The following is a 23290-nucleotide window of genomic DNA, read 5'->3' as shown; positions in this document are numbered from 1 at the left end:
CTCACACATAATCAACTTCACTCTCCAAAATTCCAGGACATGTTCAGATTTGCAGGGACATATGCAGGATTTGACGGTCTACACACGGAAACATTTGAAAATGTAAAAAAACATATGTTTTGACACAGCACAGGGAAAACTGTGCGACTGTGAAACTCTTGCATTCATTTGTTGCAGTTTATGTGACAAACTCTTATGTTTTCATCACTTTTTTGGGAGTGATTATCACATCCACAAGAAAACCTAAATTGGGCAAGGTAGAAGAATTTTTTTACCCATTCGCCAGGTGTGCAAGTTAGGTGGGTTGACAACATATTCCTGTCATGTGACGCACATGCCATTACCAGTGTCATATAGAATATATCAGACGTGTTTTCCTGTGTTGACCTATGACCTTGCGATCAATTATTTTCGGTTCCTACTGGAGAGGCACGTACTTTCGTCTACTAATCGCACGGTTTTGCGGTGCAGTCGCAAAACACAGACACTAAACTTTTTACAGTGAACAGAGACGTCAATGAATGAACGGACAGATCGTAACTTTGCGAAAATAAAGAAAGTAAAATTTTCACTCGAGGGAAGACTCGAACCAAGAACCTCTCGTTCCACAGCTGCTCACTCTAACCACGGGACCACGGCGGTCCTCAACTCTGTGTCCTTGATGTTGCATATCTTAGACATGGACTACTCAGTTTGTATATTTTGCTTATTTTTTCATAGTTCCACACAACTTCTTCCTGTTTTCTTGATTTATCTGTGTTCAATTTTTGAAGGCCTATCCACTGTGTCAATTTATAACTAAATCTGAGGGGGGTGCGATGGGGAGGTTCCCTTGTTAGGAATACTTGAAAAACAACATGTCAGGCTGATCTTTCCTATATTGGATCCAAACAATCTCAAGCCATTTCACAGTTTCTCCATTCTCAGCAGTTTTCCATTCCAAATTATTTTCTTCTGAAACTGGTTGAAATCTAAAATTTTAGTGCTATCAATTTCTTTCACTCTGTACTTGCTGGAGGTCATTCTTTTAATTGTATACCAGCCAATGGGATAGAAAACATCCATATGTTTACCTTTTCTTACGATGCTCGCATGCACTGAGTCTACTTCCAGTTGTGAATATTGAGGTTCAAAGAAATCAAAGAAGTCTTTTGGTCAATAGTTGGAATGTCCAGTGTATTCACTGCATGCAAACACATAATGCTCATGTTGGCATTCCTGTTCTGCTTCCCATATGCATCAGAAAAGTGCTCATGTTGGCATTCCTGTTCTGGCCCCCATACGTACCAGAAAATAAGGTTATCGGTTTTCCTATTGCATGATTTTTCAAAAAATTCCACAGACATGAAGCCACCTGCATGGATCGTCCTTTTGCTGTTGTCTCGTCCCATGTGTGGCAATCGGTTTTGTTTTCTCCTACATTAAGAACTGTGAGATTGTATACAGAGAGCCTTCTTTTATGGAATACTTCCTTTGCATTTACTTTTGGCAGTAAAAAACAGCCTGTAAGTCAAATTCAGCTAGTAAAGATTCACCTTTTCTTAAGCTTTCCTTCTTAATGTTGTTAAATTCCCTTGCCATTTCTTTCCTTTTCAAATGCTCTTCCTGTTCCCTTTTAAAATCTCTGTCTTTCTTTTTCTTGGCCGAAATGTGTGAAAACTTTAAACATTTATCACACATATCTTTTCATGGCCTGTGGAATTTCAGATTAAGTTTCTTTGTGAATATCTCCCTATACAGTCATAATTTCTGGACTGTCTTTCCTTCCTCATAGCACTGTTCCCGATATAACTTATACGTTATCCTAATACTCATATCGGCAGGTAAATAATCTGCTCTACATTTCTTTCCTCTTGTAATGAGAAACAAGTGCAGGAAAACCCTTAATGTGTTTGCTTATAGCCTCTTTACTTTCTTGTGGTCTCTTTATACCTGGTTCATGACATCCTCTTCGCTCTTTCTTAATTACATGATGTTGCTCTTTTTTTAACAGTATTCCTTACAAAGGTTTCGGAAATGTCAAATGCCTTGAGAAAAAATTGCATACACACTTTAATCTTATCAGATCCCTATATTAGATAGAATTTCTTCATCCTCTTCCTTCGTGAGTTATCCCGATTTTTGTCCTCACACTCTGTTTCTCTTCTTCCACTAGCTCGCTTACGTACTGCCTTCATAGCTCAACTGATCCAAGATCCCAGGAGACACTATGGATATTTTGTCTGTCTTGTTCAGTAAACTTACTGCTGCACTGTCGTTGACATTTAGAGCAATCTTTTGGCTTAATGTTTTGTTGCAGGAACTTTGGAATTCTTTGCAGAAATATATGCCCTGCCATGCTGTCGATTGAATTTTCTTTGATTTCTTTTCCATTCCTCTTTAACCACTGCCCTTTTTTATTTTCTTGTTTTGTTACTATTCTCTATACGAGCATTGTCATCTGCAGTTTCCCCATCCTGATTGTGATGATTTACTTGTGCAGTAGTTGCATCCCCAGCAGCTTTTGTGACACTCTTTACAAGGGATGTTCCATGTCCATATCGCTGTCCTTAACAATAACATGACAGGTATTCAGAGGAAGGGAATAGAAAATTAACTGGAACTTCTATAGTGTCTAGTAATTGCTTGGCTACTCGCCAGAATCTGTTGTGTTGTCCGGTTCATAGGAAGAGGGATCATCATCTGTATCTGAACCAATGAATGTCCTGAGCATCTCCACATCACGTTCTTCCTCAGCTATGAATATAAATAATAATAATAATCCAGAATGAGATTTTCACTCTGCAGCAGAGTGTGCACTGATATGAAACTTCCTGGCAGATTAAAACTGTGTGCCGGACCGAGACTCGAACTCGGGACCTTTGCCTTTCGCGGGCAAGTGCTCTACCAAATGAGCTACCCAAGCACGACTCGCACCCCGTCCTCACAGCTTTACTTCTGCCAGTATCTCGTCTCCTACCTTCCAAACTTTACAGAAGCTCTCCTGCGAACCCTGCAGAACTAGCACTCCTGAAAGAAAGGATATTGCGGAGACATGACTTAGCCACAGCCTGGGGGATGTTTCCAGAATGAGATTTTCACTCTGCAGCGGAGTGTGCGCTGATATGAAACTTCCTGGCAGATTAAAACTGTATGCCGGACCAAGACTCGAACTCGGGACCTTGCCCGCGAAAGGCAAAGGTCCCGAGTTCGAGTCTCGGTCCGGCACACAGTTTTAATCTACCAGGAAGTTTCAATAACAATAATAATAATAATAATAATAATAATGACAACAGCAGTAATAGTAGTAATAATAATTACTTACTACCAAAATATATACACTAAGAAACAGGTTCTAACATTTACAAGATTCCATTATATTATATTCCTTCTCCAGGCACATTTCCACCATCCTTGTTCCTCTGGACTCCATATATTCATTTTTGACATGAAGCAACGACATCAATGCATCTAAAGAGAAGTAGCGGGAAAAGCAACTTCTAACAGTTCTGTTAGGATCAGAGAAACGTAAGAGCTGTTCAGTTTCACAAATTAACGCTGCGTCCTGGGGTCTAAAAACAGATCAGCTCTTCCGTCTGTCTGATCCTTACTATTTTTTGTAAAATGTAGATCGTTGACAACTAAAATGTAAATCATATAAGATAGAGCTACGCTTGTTTGGTCGTAACGTAGGTCTTGAATCTGTGTACCTTATGGTACTAAAAACTCAAAAGTGGCAAAAATGTAGTTCCGTCTGTCTGATCGTAAATGGGTGATTTCAGATAGACTGTTGTGTGGTAGTATGTGGAATAATAAGGCTGTGGTATTATCAGGTGTCGTGTGTAATAAGGTGGTTCCTCGTAATATGCAAATAAGTTACATGTTGCAGCCATTATTTGGGAACAATAATCTGACACACGTCGGGCTGAGTGTAATTTATTGTTTTCTGCAGATGTCTGCATAAGTTCTTGCTTGATTCCTAAACAGCCAGATAAAAGTACAACTACAGGGGTGACAGAGTCATAGTATGTAACTAAGGCTGTTTGCAGACTTATCACAATGATGTCTGTCATGCTGATTACATACATTATCTATGCCATGGGACGTCATTTCAATGGTGTTGTTTTGATATCTCAAGAACGTTGCAGGTTTCAAACACAGACACAGCATTATTTCCTCAATGTCTTCTATAAACAAATTAGCTACCAAGGGCAACAAAAAGAACCATGACAACACCATTAGCCCATTCATAAAATTTGTTATGAAGTGAAATGGAAGTGAAGATAAAGGCATGGTTAAACATAGCTATTTTAAAATATAGGCTTAACACACTTATAAAGCAGAATTACTGAAATTGATATCCTGTAGGTATGAATTTAAAAAATGCCGTCAGTCACAACTTTTTATGTTTTATTAAGTACATGATGCATTTTGACAGAAATATGCATTTCACCTCATTCAAGAGAAAAAAAAAAAAGCATGTATTAAGACAAATTACACCTGATGTTGGACCCACAGGGTCCAAAATGCATTGTGTACTTAAGAAAACAAAACAAGTTGTAACTGAAGGTTTTTTTTATTTATTCCTACCTCCACTGTACTGAACATTTGCGAAATATGGATAAAATTAAAATGAAATTGATATGTTTTAAAGAAGCAAGCTTTCATCATCAGAACTATGATTTTAACAACAAGAAGTTGTACCCATCATGGATAAAAGTAAAAGCTATAACCATAGAATGGAGGCTGTCACAGCTGGCATTTACATTATTGGTGGTATATGTTTTATAGGCATAAGGCCCGTGGCCCAAGGCATAATTAATTGCCTGACATTTTGTCTTCCAATGCTGGAGACGTCATCGGAGGTTTTAATGACTCAGAAAGGTGTTACAGACTCAAAGTAGCCCAGCAAGCCAAACTGTTCATATCCATCCATGCAATGATTGGTCTGTGATGTCATCAGACTGCTGCCTAAGATCACAGAGTCACGCTGCCATATGCCGTGGAAAGAGAAGAGTTGCTGCTGTCTGCTTTATTTAGTACTATAGCCCACAGCTTCTTTTCTGTTGAAATTGTTTTTGCGCTTTTGAATGTCTATGGCCTCTTCGTACACCCTTCTTGCTTTAGGATTAAAGTAACCCACTCACCAAAAAGCTGAAGCATTGAGTTGCTGATAGGCACATATAAAACTAAGAAAACATGCTAGCTTTCCGATTTTATCCTTTGACGAGCTAGAGCAAAATAAACACATATACGCTCCCACACATGCCTATGCCCTTACATGGTGCCAGCTAGACTGACAGTGTCAGTGCTCTTTTGTGGCAGGAGGACGGATTGTTGTGCTGATAGTGTCAGGTGGTGTGGGTGGAGGGAGAGGGAGGCAGGGAAAGGGCTGTGGGGCGGGTGGCGACACCCGCTGAAGGTGATGTGGCAACTTAAAATGGGTGGGAAGGAACCTGAGCCATATGGATCCTTCCTTCCACCACCACCACCTTCTCTGAACTACACAGATGGGAGTTACCCTTACAATGCACTTTCCGCTTGCAGAATCGTCCTGGCCTCAATCTCAGGTAATGGCTTCAATCTGAAGTAACCTTATGTCTTTGCATCCTTCATACAACAGTTTTGTCCATCCTGTCTCCACATTCCTGCCTTCAAAATTTCGCACAATGTTTTATTTAATTTGATGCAGCATAGTAACTATGGCATATAATGAAAAGAAATTCAGTCAAAAAAGATATCAGACTGTAAGATGTGCAAAAATCAATTTTTTTTTCACCTTTCAGTTTTCTTAAAGACAGTTGGTAAGTATTTCATAGCAGGCAGTGAGTCTTCATGGATGGAACTGGGAATGTCGCACGTGTCCGTCCTTTTGGATATAAAACCCAATAACTCGAGTACGAAATATATTCTGCTCTCAATTTTAAATAAAATTTTATCATCTTACATGTGTTTCATATACTGTAATGTACAAGCTAAAATCAACCATAAGCAAAATTTATGCTACCTATTTCTACCTCTGTGAAGTCCTTAAAATTTCATGCACTATTTTATTTAATTTGATTCAGCACAGTAAGTATGATGAATAATAAAAGAAATTCAGTTTTTTATGGAGCAAAGACAAATTTTTTCACCTAATAATTTTTGTATAATAGTATGATAGGTATTTCATATCGGCCAGAATGCTGTACCTCAGCACAGGCAGCAGCATTTAGTAGAAGTACATGCACAATGAAAGCAGCCTCAGCACAGAATGCTAAGAGCTATTAGCATAATGTAATGTTGAGGAGTCTCCCGTACAGTAAATCACCAATTTAACTTGTATAATGTACAAGTTAATTTACTTATAATTATGATCATCACAAACATGAATTTAATTTATTTAGATAGTATGAAACATTTAGACAACTGGTACCTGCCAATATTAATATGTAGTAATGATGTTAGCTCTTCAATTGCAGTAGCAAAAATAATAATAATTGATATTTTTATAAAACTGATTTCTGTTTCTTTCTTCCGTTGCAGCTTGATAATATGCATTCTTTCAGTTTGGGTAAAGAAACAGAAACCGTCTCCATTGTACAGTTTTGGATATGAGAGATTTGAGGTACTTGCTGTTTTTGGAAGCACTGTTTTGGCACAACTGGCTTCAGTGTTCATCATCAAAGAAAGCATTGAGCGGCTTATCCTTGAACAAACACAGATACATACGTAAGTTTTCAGTGTGGCCTTGCATGTTATTTCGCTAAGTTTAATTAATGACATAGGTTGTCTTTTTTAAGATCTTCATTTCATCACATGTGGTGGTAAGAATAAATTTATGAAGATAAGATAATTATGGTATTGCAAAATTCTGGCCTACCAATAAACAGTGATATTAGCAAAGATAAAACATAACTTTTATTTATTGGTCTTTTGCAAGTTTAAGTGTAACTACCAGCAAAGCATTTTCTAATTGAATCATTGAAACAAAACTGAAGTGTACATATTGACAAATTAATGTGTTAGTGTCCAAGTATATACACAAACACTCTCTAAATGCCTAAGTCTCTCCTCTTCTTTCTTATACATAAGTTTTAGAAGTTGCAAATGAAAATAATAATTAAACTGTATGCTGTATCTTAACTAAACATACTACAGTAAGCTAAATTGTAGAAATAGGTATTTTTAGTATACATCTATGTGACTACTCCGCAGTCCAGACTTATGTGCCTCGCAGATGGTTCATTGAACAACTTTCATGCTATTTATCTACAGTTCAACTTTGGAACAGCACATGGGAAAAAGAAACTCTTAAATCTTTCCGTGCATGCTCTGATACTCTATTTGATCAAAAGTAGCTTGACACGTGGCTGAAAATGACTTACAAGTTCATGGCTACCTCCATTGGTAATGCTGGAATTCATTGTGGTGTTGGCTGACCCTTAGCCTTGATGACAGCTTCCACTCTCGCAGGCATACGTTCAATAAGATGCTGGAAGGTTTCTTGGGGAATGGTAGCCCATTCTTCACGGAGTACTGCACTGAAGAGAGGTATCGATGTCGGTTGGTGAGGCCTGGCACAAAGTCGACATTACAAAACATCCCAAATATGTTCTATAGGATTCAGGTCAGGACCCTGTGCAGGCCAGTCCATTAGAGGGATGATGTTGTTGTGCAACCACTCTGCCACAGGCCATGCATTATGAACAGGTACTCCATTGTGTTGAAAAAAGCAATCACCATCCCTGAATTGCTCTTCAACAGTGGGAAGCAAGAAGGTGCTCAAAACATCAATATATTCCCGTGCTGAGATAGGCCAAGGAAAACAACAAGGGGTGCAAGCCCCGTCCATGAAAAACACGACCACACCATAGCACCATCGCCTCCGAATTTTACTGTTGGCACTACGCACGCTGGCAGATGACGTTCACCAGGTTCGCCATACCGACACCCTGCCATCGGATTGCCACATTGTGTACCACAATTCATCACTCCACACACAGTTTTTCCACTGTTCAGTAGTCCAATGTTTACGCTCCTTAAACCAAGCGAGGCGTCGTTTGGCATTTACCAGCGTGATGTGCGGCTTATGAGCAACCGCTCAACAATCAAATCCAAGTTTTCTCACCTCCTGCCTAACCGTCATAGTACTTTCAGTGGATCCTGATGCAGTTTGGAATTCCTGTGTGATGGTCTGGATAGATGTCTGCCTATTACACATTACAAGCCTCTTCAACTGTTGGTGGTGTCTGTCGCTCAACAGATGAGGTCGGCCTGTATGCTTTTGTGCTGTACTTGTTTCTTTACGTTTCCACTTCACTATCACATCGGAAACAGTGGACCTAAGGATGTTTAGGAGTGTGGAAATCTCGCATACAAACGTATGACACAAGTGACACCCAATCACCTGACCATGTTCGAGGTTCGTGAGTTCTGCAAAGCACCCCCTCTGTTCTCTCACGATGTTTAATGACTACTGAGGTCGCTGATATGGAGTACCTGGCAGCACAATATGCCTAATATGAAAAACATATATTTTTGGGGTTGTCCAGATACTTCTGAGCACATATTGTATATTTTATTATTATGCTCCTTTCTTCCTTTGTAAGTGGGCATAAACATGATATTTTCATATTCGGAGGAGAGGAGAAAGTTCGAGATTGAAATTTCATGAAAAGATCTTGCCACAACAGGAAACGAACTTATTTTAATTATTGCCACTCCAAATCATGTTTCATGCCCATGACAATCTTGCCCCTATTTTGTGATAGTAGGGAACAAGCTGCCCTTCTTTAAACTCTTCCAATGTCCTCCATCAGTCCTATCTGGTAAGGATACCATACAGTACAACAATACTCTAGCAGAGGACAAACAAGAGTAGTGTAGGCAGTCTCATTAGTGGATTTCATATCTCTTCTGGTAGTAAAACACAGTCTTTGGTTCACCTTACTCACAACATTATCTATGTGATAATTCAAATGTGTGTTGTTTATATTTTTAATCTCTTGGTATTTAGTTGAATTGATAGCATTTAGATTTGTCTGATTTATCATGTAACTAAAATTTAAGAGAGTCCTTTTAGTACCCATGTGGTTGACGTCACACTTTTCATTATTTAGAGGCAATTGCTGTTTTTTCCATCTTACTCATGTCTTGTCTAAATCATTTTACAGTTGGTTTTGGTCTTCTGATGTCATTATGAGATGGTAAATGTCAGAATCATCTGCAAGCAATCTAAGAGGTTTGCTCAGATTATCTCCTGGATTATTTATATATGAGATTTATTTGATAAATCTGGTAAATTCCCATGAAAGAATGGAACATTTTTGTTGTGCCTTCATGATTGATAAGCTTAATTATTCAATGATTGTATAAATAACTTAAAAAAAATTGCAGCCTACAGTTCGTTGTTGACAGCCATTTGAATTGGACTGTGTGTTGACTGCAATTGAAAATGGAGAAAACTGGGTTTTGTGCTGTTGTTATACCCATGCTAATTTCATGAATTGTACTGCCACACAAATCAAAATAGAATCAGATGAAGTTCACATAGAGACTACACCATCATTGAAGATCATTTACTTTTGAATTAACGAATTTAAACATGGTCGGACGAGCACCAAAGACGAAGTGTGCTCTTGCCATCCAGTTGAGGACACTACAAAGGAAATCATTGACAAAATCCATGATATGGCAATGCAAGACCGCCGAATAAAAATTCGTGAGATTGATAAGACTAGAGGCATCTCAACTGAGTGAGTGCGTAATGTCCTGCTTGGAGAGCTGGCTATGAAGAAGCTACACTATGTGATCAAAAGTATCCAGACAACCCCAAAAACATATGTTTTTCATATTAGGTGCATTCTGCTGCCACCTACTGCCAGGTACTCCATATCAGCGACCTCAGTAGTCATTGGACATTGTGAGAGAGCAGAATGGGGCACTCCATGGAACTCACGGACTTCAAACATGGTCAGGTGATTGGGTGTCACTTGTGTCATATGTCTGAACGTGAGATTCCCACACTCCTAAACATCACTAGGTCCACTGTTTCTGATGTGATAGTGAAGTGGAAACATGAAGAGACATGTTTAGCACATAAGCGTACAGGCCGACCTCGTCTGTTGGCTGACAGAGATCGCTGACAGTTGTAATGTGTAATAGGCAGACATCTATTCAGACTATCACAATGAATTCCAAACTGCATCAGGATCCACTGCAAGTACTATGACAGTTAGGCGGGAGATGAGAAAACTTGGATTTCATTGTTGAGCGGCTGCTCTTAAGCCACACATCATTCCGGTAAATGCCAAACAATGCTTCACTTGGTGTAAAGAGTGTAAACATTGGACGATTGAACAGTGGAAAAGCATTGTGTGGAGTGATGAATCACAGGACACAGTGTGGTGACCCGATGGCAGGGTGTGGGTATGGCGAGTGCCTGGTGAACGTCATTTGCCAGCATGTGTAGTGCCAACAGTAAAATTCGGAGGTGGTGGTTTTATGGTGTGGTCGCATTTTTCTTGAAAGGGAATTGCACCCTTTGTTATTTTGCATGGCACTATCACAGCACAGGCCTACATTGATGTTTTAAGCACCTTCTTGCTTCCCACTGTTGAAGAGCAACTCAGGGATTGCATCTTTCAACACGTTTGAGCACCTGTTCATAATGCACGGCATGTGACGGAGTGGTTACATGACAATAACATCCCTGTAAGGAACTGGCTTGCACAGAGTCCTGACCTGAATCCTATAGAAAACCTTTGGGATGTTTTGGAACACCGACTTCGTGCCAGGCCTCACCGACCAACATCGATACCTCTCCACAGTGCAGCACTTCGTGAAGAATAGGATGCCATTCCCCAAGGAACCTTCCAGCACCTGATTGAACATATGCCTGTGAGAATGGAAGCTGTCATCAAGGCTAAGGGTGGGCCAACACCATATTGAATTTCAGCATTACTGATGAAGGGCACCACGAACTTGTAGGTTATTTTCAGCCAGGTGTCCAGATACATGTGAGGTGGGCGCTATGATTACTCACAGTCGACCAAACGCACATCTGGTACAACATTTCAGTACAATGTCTGGTGGTGATTAATCACAATCTGCTAGACTTTTTGCAGTAATTTGTGACTGTTTATGAAACCTGGATCCATCATTACATGCCAGAGTCAAAACTCCAATGAAAACAGAGAACAGAGCCTGGTGGAAGTGCACTGAAAAAGGCAAAGACCACTTTGTCAGCTGATAAGATGATGATCACTGTTTTTTTGGGAGCTCCAAGAAATATTCGTCATAATAACTGGATCCTATTATGCTTCATTGTTGGAATGTTTGAAACTTATTTGGCTGAAAGAAGACCAAAGTTGGCACTCAAAAAAGAGCTCTTTTGCCAGGATAATGAACTGTTCCATATATCAGTGATAACAAAGGTGAAAGTATGTGAATCGAGCTTAGCTTAGCCCCTGGTGACTTCTTCCCGTTCCCTAACTTGAAACTTTGGCTTGCTGGGAAGAAATTTTCATCCACTAAGGAAATGATAGTTTCAGTCAATGAATATTTTACAGAGTCTGACAAAACTTATTTTTCTGATGGGGTGAAAAAGCAGCAGGATCCTTGGACCAAGCGTATATCAAAGGAGACCGTGTCAAAAAATAAGGTGAGTTGTTTACAGAACAAACATTTTTTCTTGCCTTTTTACCAAACTTATCAAATCACCCTCATAGATTAGGAACAGCACAGGTCCTATAACACTCTCTTGGTGAACACTAGATATTACTTCTGTTTTACTCGATGAATTTCCATCAGTTATTACTAACTGTGAATTTTCCGAGAGGAAATCACAAATCCAGTTGCACAACTGAAACAATATTCCATAGACACACAATTTGATTAGAAGCTGCTTGTGAGCAATGGTATCGAAAACCTTTGGAAAATCTAGAAATATGGAATCAGTTTGATATTCCCTTTCAGTAGCACTCATTATTTGTGAGAATAAAGAGCTAGTTATGTTACACAGAAGCTACATTTTCTGAATCAGTGCTGACTGTGTGTCAGTAATTTTTTTTTTTTTTTTTTTTTTTTTTTTTTTTTTTTTGCTAATTCGTAATATTCGAACACAGTAAGTGTTCAGAAATCCTACTGCAAATCAACATCAGTTGTATGGGTCTGTAATTCAGTGCATGACTCCTATTTCCTTTGTTGTTTGTTGTTGTGCAACTTTTCAGTCTTTAGGTACAGATCTTTCATTGAGCAAACAGTTTTATATGATTGCTAAGTATGGAGCTATTGTATTAGCATACTCTGAAGAGGAACTACTGGGTGTAGAGTCTGGACCAGAAGACTTGCCTCTGTTAAGTAATTTGAGTTGCTTCACTACTACTTCCAAGTTACTTGTGTTGGCAGCTATTCTTGATTCAAGTTCTTAAATATTTACTTTATCTTCTTTGGTGAATGAATTTTGGAAAACCATATTTAGTAACATTGCTATTGCTATCGAACAGTGAAATTATTTTTTTTTATTGATTGTGTCTTGCTGCTGGTGTACTTTATATATGACCAGAATCTCTTTGGAATTTCTGCCCTGTTTTCCTTTTTTCTTCTTCTTCTTCTTCTTCTTCTTCTTCGTCTTCTGCAACAGTGTATGGACCTGTTTCGTGTGCCGTGGATATCAGTTGCATCTCTTATTAATTTATTTGGTAAAAATCTCTCAGTTGCATTCCACATATGGTCAATGGCTACACAATTAGTTCAGGAGGAAGAATGGAGACTGTCTTTTAGAAAGACATCAAGTGAATTTTCATCTGCTTTTTAAAATAGATAAACTTTACTCCCCCCCCCCCATCTTTTTTGTGGATGTTATCGTGTTCAGTGTTGCTAGAATGTTGTCACTATTGTTGTGTCCATCATGATGCTCCCTATTTGCCAGGATTACTTGTTGCTGACAGGATAAGTATGGTTTCACAACCAATTCCATTTAAGGTTGGCACCTGAACTAATTGCTCAAAGTAATTTTTGGAGAAATCATTTAGTACAATTTTGAACAAAGGTTTATGCCAACCATCAGCTTTGAACATTTATTTTTGCCAACATATTGAGGGTAAATATAAGTCACCTCCAGCTATAACTGTATGAGTCGCATCCCTATTTGAGATGATACTCCAGTTTCCTTTAAATCGTTCAGCAGCTGTATTACCTGAGTTGCAGTCAGTAAAAGAAACCAATTATTAATTTATTCCAGCTGTCAAGTACAACCTCGGACCATACTAACTCACAGGATATATCTATTTTAATTTCATTTCAAGATAACCTGTTTCTAACAGCGACAAAAATGCCACCAGCAACCATATTTAATGTATTCTTTCTGAATACCGTTAGGTCCTTCGTAAAAATTTCAGCTGAACTTATCTCCTGCTGTAGCCAGCTTTTAGTACCTGTAATGATTTGAACTTAAGTACTTTCTGTTAGTATTTGGAACTCTGGTTCTTTTCCAACACAGCTACAACAGTTTGCAACTATAATACTTGAAGTTACTAGGTCTAGCCTTGGCCTTTGCTTGACCTGAAACCTTCAAGACTGAAAGGCTTTTTGTTCTTCCCCCAAGACTGTCTATCCTAAAAAAACTACCCAGTCCCCTCCAGACAGCTCCCACTGCCCTTATAGCAACCAACTGTGTGTAACGGACCTCTGATGTATTGAAGTGGAACTCGATACACTACCACACTATGGCAAAATCCAAAGAATCTACTGCCAAAATTGTCACATACCTACCTGAGCCTCTCATTCATATCCTCCACACAGCTCCATACACAATAATGCTACAGATGGTGAGCATGTCTTCATCTTGCAAGGTAAACTGGCAGTCTTTACTGATACAGATAGCCGCCACAAACGATTTCTTCTGACCAAAGCAACACACGCCATTAAGACCAACGTGAGGCACCACCTGCAGTTGGCTACACCCTGTGCTCTTCATGTCAGTGGAAAGACCTTTTCCACATCTGGAATGACTTCCACCCCCAGCATGCGCACAGAATGCACAGAGCCCCATTATGGGCGTAACATAGGAGTTCTCAGCTACTAGTAATCCCGTCCGGATATTGCAGGCCAAGCTGCTTCCTCTGAACCAGGCCAAACAATTAATCTGGCTCCGGATCTGTGTCAGTTGCAGACAGTACCTGAAATCTGTTTGTCAGATGAATCAGCAAGTCTTTCAATTGGCCCATCAGAAAGTCTTTCACTGCATGTCACCTTTGGAAGAACCTCCTACTCGATCATGGGTGAGGGGTCAACTTCAGTGCCAGTAGTAACCAGAGCAGCCGCAGTAGTGGACCAGTTGAGGAACACTTGGGATGCGCTGGACATTGTTTGGATCCCCATGTCTGGTCCCCCTTAGTGATAGGCAACAGCTCAAATTGCGTGATCAAAGTCAGTATGATCTGCAGCTGTGACGGAAGGGTTGCAATCTAGTACAGAACATTTACAAATTTCTTAGAAAATTTTTGTTTTGAATGTCATATACAGTTGTGTTTTACGTAAGTATGACTGTTGTGCAATGCAGTACTGGTTCATTTCTGTGTAGCAAGTTTGTCCAGCTGGTTATTTATCATGGAGACATCCAAACAGAAGACGATGAAATTAAAGTTCAAATACTATTTTTTTCCAAAAATTACTTCTTTAAAGATTACAACATAGTTCAAACTTTCATTCATCTTGTGGATGCCAAAATCACAGCTGTAGAAATAAGTTTTTATTCCTTGTGGGTGTTGAACACAGTGACTGTGATGAATAAAGGGTTTCGGAAATAAGTGATTGCGAAGATGAAATCAATTGATGTTGCTTAATGGATGGAAGGCCTCTGGACTCAGAGGTATATTTATGAGATTCTGTGTCAAATCTGCTGAAGAACTTATCCTTTTCTAGAAAAATATTTATCCTAGATCATTAGAACAACATTGTTTTCGATGTGATTGCAAATTGTTTTCCGTGTGATAGCAAAATCATAGTCAATCTAATTTGTAATAATATTCACAAGACAGATGTGCAAAACAACAGATCTATCTCACTGGTTTCAATTGGTTGTAAAATTAATAAACATATTTTTTACTCACATTTGATGACTCTTTTTTAATTGAAAATTCCCTCTGTAGGGATCAAAACAGATTCTCCAATCACCAGTTCTGTGGTACCTAGCTTCCTCTGTTCTTTAATGAAATGCAGAATATTGTAGGTTGTGATATGTTGGATGATACTGTGGTGCTATTTTTTCTCCAGCTTTTCTATAGTACGGCATTGTCACCTAATAAGTGTCTGGCAGAATGTGACTGTTCACAGATGATACTACCATGCCTAGGGAGATAACATTGGTAGAAAATCGATGCAATATTATGAAATACTTATAGATGATGAGTGTATGGCACACATACTGGCAGCTGCCCCTCAAGATAAATAAATGTAAAATACTGCACATAAATAGGTGTGCGAAGATGGATTCATAGAAGAGATGAAGTAGATTTAAAGAATAATTGCACAGTTTATCACAACTTTGTTTCTTCAGAGCAAGCATGTCACAGAAATTTTCATTGAATTCTTATGGGATATGCTACAAGACAGACACTGTGTATCACAGAAAGTTGTGCTCTCAAAATTTGCAGTGTGTCCAGTTTGCAGAGATTAAAGAAATTTGGGTTTATGCATTTACCATCTGCAAATAGAATATGAAAGGGAGATGAAATTCAGGTATACTATGTACTTTCCTCCACACACAGTGTAGTGACTGTGGTGTGCAAATGTAGATTAGATTAGGTGAACTCTGTTTCCATGGATCCATATTGAGGAGATTCTCGTGCATGTGGAACATGTATTTTTTTTACTTTGTGTGATATTAATCAAATATACGTGGCAATAGCCTTGCCGCAGTGGATACACTGGTTCCTGTCAGATCACCGAAGTTAAGTGCTGTCGGGCGTGGCTGGCACTTGGATGAGTGACCATCTGGTCCGCCATGCACTGTTGCCATTTTTCGGGATGCACTCGGCCTCATCATGCCAATTGAGGAGCTATTTGACCTAATAGTAGTGGCTCCAGTCAAAGAAAACCATCATAATGACCGGGCGAGAGGTGTGCCGACCACACGCCCCACCTATCTGCATCCTCAGCTGAGGATGACACTGTGGTCAGATGGTCCCAATGGGCCACTTGTGGCCTGAAGTCAGATTGCTTAATCAAAAATACAGCAATAGTAATAACAGTAATAATGCATGTCAGAGAAGTAGGAGAAGCTAGCTACAAGTAAGTCTTTGAGTTTCCTCCTAAAATAAACTTTATTTATAGCGAAACTATTTATGATTTCTGGCAAGTTGTTGAAAATGTATGTTTCTGGATAGTGGGCCAATTTTGGACTAAAGTGAGTTTCTTTAAATTTTTATCTAGATTGCTGTTATTCCCAGTATTGATTTTGTGAACTGAACTGTGTGTTGCCAAAAGGGATATACAGTTTACAACAAATGTCATTAAGGAATAAATATACTGAGAAGCAGTAAATAGTACACCCAGTTCCTTTAACAGGGTTTTGCATTATGTTCATGAATTCACACCACAAATAGTGCTTATTACATGCATGTGGTGTCTGAAATCTTTTGTTTGAATTACCCCAAATTATGATACCATACGACATTATGGAGTTATGTAGCTGTAGATTACATTTGTGAACTTAACTCTATTAACAGAATCCATTGTGATCATGTCATTTTCTCATTCAATTATTCTTCATAGCATTACAGGAAAAGGCATTACACTATTTTTCTAAACTTGGTTCCATGATCTAAACTATCCACACCACGATATTCTCTGCTACACAAAGCATATGGATAATCTTCACTGTATCAACCTAAATAAGAGTGGAAAAGATATTGTTCTGCGGAGCTTGTCAGATTCACACCTAGTTTGATGATGGTCCTTATTAGTTAGTGCAAGAAATGTCAAGTCCTTTTATACATAATCAAGGAAATATTTTCTGTGTAGTATTCAAACAGAAATGTGAACAAGACAGTGTTAAGCAACTGCGCTGTTGTCACACTTTGTCCTGTTTAGGCTGCTGAATATTGTCACTTCTTCTACCATCGTAAAGGAAATTAACTGTGTTCCAGGACCAGTTTGCAATGATTGACTCAAGAAAACAGTGAAACACTGGAGAAACATGTTTATAATTGAAACACCATTTATTGTGTTATATTGTGATGAAAAAGTGTAGATTTGAAGGATGTGTGATGTGTGTCATTTGTTCTTCTCATAGCATTCAGAGAGATGTTTAGGATGTGAAGAACTGAAGATGACTCTCATCTGTTATGAACAACTAATGTTGCTCTTCACAGATATGTAATTGTAGAGGTGTCAGGGTTGCTGTTAAAACTTACTAGGCCAATTTGTACTTTAGAATTGTGTGTATCAGTGTGAAAGAAATCTCTTATCCCGGGGTCTGTATGAAGATTTTAACAAGAACTGTGTTCAAGTAAAACTGTACTCTGCTGGTAGCACCAGTTTGTACGTGTTATACATTTATGAATATAATAGAGGGAAACATTCCACGTGGGAAAAATATATCTAAAAACAAAGATGATGAGACTTACTAAACAAAAGCGGTGGCAGGTCGATAGACACACAAACAAACACAAACATACACACAAAATTCGAGCTTTCGCAACCCTTGGTTGCTTCGTCAGGAAACAGGGAAGGAGAGGGAAAGATGAAAGGATGTGGGTTTTAAGGGAGAGGGTAAGGAGTCATTCCGCTCCCGGGATTGGAATGACTCCTTACCCTCTCCCTTAAAACCCACATCCTTTCATCTTTCCCTCTCCTTCCCTGTTTCCTGACGAAGCAACCAGGGGTTGCGAAAGCTCGAATTTTGTGTGTGTGTTTGTGTTTGTTTGTGTGTCTATCGACCTGCCAGCGCTTTTGTTTGGTAAGTCTCATCATCTTTGTTTTTAGTTATACATTTATGAGATGTTTTGGGACAATGACTTAACACAAAAGCTCAAAGAGCTGCAGTAGACTTCTCCTGCACTGCAGTTCTTGAAAACAATTGAGCTACTATTGCCACCAAAAACTGTTTCCAGGCTGGTTGCAATATCCCTTTGAGAGTGCAAGCTGGCTTTTCTTTTTTATTTGTCTTTTTTACCTATCTTTTCAATTACATGTCCCTTTTTATTTAGCTACATTATTCCCTGCATTACAATGTACAAGGCTTTAATTCATAGAGTTTCTTATTAATCCTCTTTCCTGGAGTTAATTCCAACTTTCTGTGAGGGCAATTTGTTTCTATTTTCAACCTCTCATTGATTATAAGCTTCTTTAATGTCACCATATCACATTTCATCATTTAAATTAAAGGTTACAAAGTTCTTCAGACCTCCACTGTACGTAAGGTTGATTGTGAACTGAAAAACAACAGTGAAAAGATATGCAGGATCTTTATCTTCCAGGAGCTGAATTTTCAAGTGATAATTAGAAATAGAAAGTAAAACTTACTTTTCTAGCCTGCTGGAATTTGAATAGTCAAGTAACATTATCTTAGCTAAACAAATATAATGTGTGAGAGGCTATTTCAGAAAAATTTTGAAATCCAAATGTTAATGGCATGTTCCATTTTCTAGAGGACGGCTCCTTGTAGGAATGGGGCTTGCTTTCCTAATTCATCTTCTGGTGATCTATGGTGTAAGCAACGCTGCTTTAGAACATGTAATCGCTGCCTCATCCTCAAGCTGGTTGCAGGAGCATGTTTCTGACATAAGTCAGAGGTGAGATTATATGAATAAAGTTATGGTTAATATTATCCTTGTTTTAAGTGTTGTGTTTTCATTGTGTGGGTAGGAGGGAGAGAGTGGGTAGGGGTACTTGTTTGTGTTTATTTGATCCCTAACATATGCTACTTATTTGCAAGCACTGCTGTTTGACGGGTGTCTCAATAAACAAAATGTAGCCACAATTTTGTTCAAATAGTAAAAGCCAGTTTTAAGGTGATAAATTGTCATAGATAAATGAAATGAGAATGAGACAGCATATCTGCCTATGTGACCAATATTTTTGTGGATTTAATATAAAATTGGAACATTTTGGGTGGAATACAGTTAATGGAATGCTAAAGGTAACAACTTATTGTATTGTTGAGGTACTAAGCAGTTAAGGGGACACTGTATGTCCTATGCTGCCAATGTTAAATTTTCGAATTTTGTGTCCCATATCTTGGAAACTTTTTAAGACACCAACTTACAATTTTCCTTAATTATTGAATGCACCTTTCTAGATACACTAAACTAGAATTATTACTAAAATCGTATTGTGGGGCATGTTTTTTTTCCTCCAAACACTCAATTTTTTGACAGAATTTTGTAAATAAATGAACATAAAAACAAAACAACTCAGGATATTTTAATTATTCTAGTTCCATATGTGTTGAGTCTCACACTTGGCATGCTGTGAAAATTTCATGTCTCTACTGTCAGTACTTTTTTAGAAAACGGGTCATTTATTGCAAAAAATGTAGTTCAGAGATATTTAGTTTTAAAACTTCTTTATCACAAATTCTTATACAGATGTACATTTCTGCATCTTTTATGTACTAGAATTGCCCTAGACCATAGTCTGTGTCTTCTTCAGTGTCACAACAGCCCAGTGCTTGCCTCCTCCTTTTCTTTCTTGCTTCTTTTGTCATTTGCTGGGCATCTAACTCTGCTTCGCATACACAAAACTCATCCAGTTCCCGCAGTCCTTTAGCTGTGTTCTGTCCAAATCTTACCCCTAACTTCTCCAGATCTGTAAGTCTTTCATAGTTCCCACCATTAAAAGTTATTACAGCATCAGACACTGCTAACTTTAGAGTTGTAAGGCCAACAAATACATTTTTAAATCTCATGGCGCCACACAACATTATTGAAGGACTCATTCACATTCTGAGTCTTCCCATGTAAACACTTCTTTAGTAGCTCAGGATTTGCCAAATCTCTGTAATAGGTTTGATTGCCTCCATTACTGCCAAAGGTAGAGAATGTTTATGTGTAAATTCATGCAGTGTGCCAGAAAATTGAGCTTGGCTATATTTACACAACTGTTTGGTGGAAGTGGACACAAAGCATGACATGGCTTTTCATTGGTTGGTATTTGATGAAAGAAAGTGCTCCACACAGCTCTTGTCATCTTCTCTAAATTGTCACAGTTCTTTTATGCTTAGTCATTTTATTTACATATAAGAAGAAATAGAAGTTAGCATTCTACAATAAAAGCTGATAATCACACTACTTTCAACAAAAACTAGTATCAGAAACAAATGACTGATTTGTTTCTTCGTAATGCCAACTTCTGTGACGTAGCTGTAGGTGCAAAACAAAGCAGTCCACAGCCTTCTAGACTGTGTAGTTCCCAAGATATGACCGCTCAGCTGTGGCCGTATATATGTGTAGCTGCGAAATTTGACAGTCATACGTCAACATTCAAAATATTATTTGAAGGTCTCACTATTGTCTGATTGTAATGTCTTATATACCAAAATGTTGAGGAAAGTCCAAAGTACATTATGGAGAAGAAAACAGAAAAATTACAAATTTTAACAAATTTCAGGTTCAGTAAATGATACTGAAATTGTCACCAAGCCTCAGATAATATCTGAAAGCTTAGTTAGTATTTCTGTCTTATTTGCATATCTGTCAACTGCTCAGTGCCTCCAACAGTATTGTGATTGGTTACCAGTAATCCCTCCATTATTAATTTTGTGCATTTGTGTGGTAAGTTTCGAATTAGCAGTGTCCCTTGTGGTGAGCACAGTAACAGGTGTGGTAGACTTTGCTCAGAAACAAGCCATGTCTCTTATACCAATGTTCATATACTCACCGGAAAAACCTACTAAAAAGTGTGCAGATGAGACTGAGGTTAAGAAAACCAGCATATGTCATATTTTGGAAACAGAAAGTTTTAAAGTGTACATCCCAAGATTTTTTTTTTCCAATCCTGTAAAACCTATCAGGGAATGCAATGTTTCGAGTGGCTTCAGCGCATGATGCTTTCAGAAATATAATATAATTAAATATATCAAAAATTTACTAACCAAGTGATGGCCAGGAGAAAACACATATACAGTAAAGGTATTGAAATTTGCAAGCTTTTGGAGCCAGTGGCTTCTACTTATGGCAGAAGGGTTGAAGGGGATGGAAGAAAGGTGTCCATTCACCCTTACTGGTAATGTGTGGAAGTTATGCCAATATAAAAGGCCGAACATGTTTGTCAGAACAGACCTATCTAAAATCATGCCCTGAAAAGAGAATCAAGAATTTTACTTTCAACACAGTACTGCACTACAAAATTACTACTGAGGTGTGAGAGAAAATTTTTGACCATACTCTGCTAGGATACTGCCTCGGACAAATTTGTATGACTGAATTTCCCCCATTTTTTCAAGATTTGCTGGAATTTCACTTGCAGGCTTATTCTAAGTAATGTGTTCTAAGTAAATGAAATATTAAAAATGAAACTATTCAACTACGTTGTTAGAAGCACAGAAAATTAATAAAATGTGTCATTGTCACTATAGAGCGAAGCAGTGATCCATAAATGTTAAAGGATACTTTATTTTGGACTGCAGTACTGCAAGTTAGCCTAATACTGGAATACAGAATATATTATATTCATATGTGTGTAACACTAGTTGTGATAATTTTGAGCAACTGTATTAACTGTGAAATATCTTAACCTTTTTTATCATATCAGGCAGAACAAGACTCCTACTTTCTGGTTGCTAGAATTGGGAGAACTACATGTGGAACCACATAAATTGAGAAAGATGGCTATTCATGTTTCCATAGCTCCCAGTCTCTTAATTCATGAGAACAGAGACTGGTGAGGAACAAAAAACTCTAAAATATGTGAAGGTGATGCATTGAAGGAAATGTTATATAGTGCCCTCATCTTGAGAGACATGCACGTCCACTAAAAGCATGGGAAGACATAGAAGTGAGAATAAAAAGAACACATGCTAAGTTTGAAATCCAAACAGGAGAGATAAAGTTAGAAGTGTGTGTGTTGAGAGGTGGTGGGGGGGTTGAGAAATGCAAATGAGAAGAGAAAGCAGAAAACAGAGTAATTTGAAACAATGGTTAATAACACAAGAAAAGGTTATGTTGAAGTAGCGGTCTTCTTGTTTGATGTTCATAAATTACTAGTTTTGGGAGAAGGAAGTAAAACAAGTCTTCACGTCTTTGATATTACATTTGAACAAAAGTATATGAGGGATTGGTAACAAAATCAGCTTTCCTGTTGTCATTCCAATATAAAATTCTGAAAAAAATGCTTAGGTTGGATAAGAGATAATAAGTCCACTCATATCATCGCCATCAATTAAAGTCTTGATGAATTACAGGAATGATGGATGAAATCAACTGGGCACAAAATATGGATTGGGAGTAAACCAAGAAAGGTTAAAGTACTGCGGTGTAGCAGAAATGAGATAAGCTATAAACTTAATATCAAAACTGGTAAAATGTCACATAATAAATGAAGCAAGAAAGACATAAGAAATAGAATTAAGGCCCGAATTCGAGGAAGAAATTTCTGTGAATGTGTGTCTGGATCACAGTATGTATGGAGGTGAATTATGGATTGAGGAGAAAATAAGAAATTTAAAGGGTCTGAGATGTAGTGTGGATACTGAAAATTAAGATAAGAAATGGAGAGGTCCTCCACAGACTTATTGATGAAAGGATATGTGTAAAACGATGGCTAGAAGAAGGGACAGGATGATAGGGCATACATTAAGACTTCATGGATAGCTACCATGGTACCAGAGGGAGCCTTAGAGAGCAAAAACTGTAGGGGGAGATAGAGATTGTAATATGTCCATGAATATTGGGTGTAAGTGTTACTCTGAGCCGATGTTGACACATTAAAGGAAATTGTGGCAGGCTGCATCAAACCAGACAGAAGGCTGATGACTAAAAAAACCAACTCATGTCAAGCTCATTGGTTATGTTTGTTCTGCCTTTGTTGAGACTCAAATAAGAATATACATATGACAAACATCACAGTGCCATCATTATGTGTACAAGGTTCAAGGATAGAAGCAGTCCCCTGATGAATTTATTGTGAATGCTAGGTTAGACAGAAGGTTAGGTTTTGTGGAAGCTCACAATCTAGTTATCTCAATCAATTTTTTCAAGAAGCGACCCTTGCATCTTTGAACTTCTTCCTTGTGCAAACATTTGATTAAAGGCCTGTTATAGATATGCAAAGGCCATTCCGTATTAAATAATGGTTCCTCAACAACACACACTCGTAGCCCAAATGC

General features: G+C 38.3%; 1 protein-coding gene across 1 annotated transcript in view; it reads left to right on the top strand.

The window, feature by feature from the left end:
- Positions 1-23290, top strand: part of LOC126092325 (zinc transporter 6-A-like) — a 121645-nt gene that overhangs the window by 56600 nt on the left and 41755 nt on the right. Inside the window, exons 4-5 of the mRNA XM_049907861.1 lie at positions 6505-6690; positions 18615-18758. Of these exons, the coding sequence (XP_049763818.1) occupies positions 6505-6690; positions 18615-18758 (330 nt within the window). The remainder of the gene's footprint in view (positions 1-6504; positions 6691-18614; positions 18759-23290) is intronic.

The sequence above is a fragment of the Schistocerca cancellata genome, chromosome 7 (assembly GCF_023864275.1).
Source record: "Schistocerca cancellata isolate TAMUIC-IGC-003103 chromosome 7, iqSchCanc2.1, whole genome shotgun sequence".
Lineage (NCBI taxonomy): Eukaryota > Metazoa > Arthropoda > Insecta > Orthoptera > Acrididae > Schistocerca > Schistocerca cancellata.
Note: the sequence above shows the minus strand (reverse complement) of the source record. Positions and strands in the feature narration are given on the sequence as shown.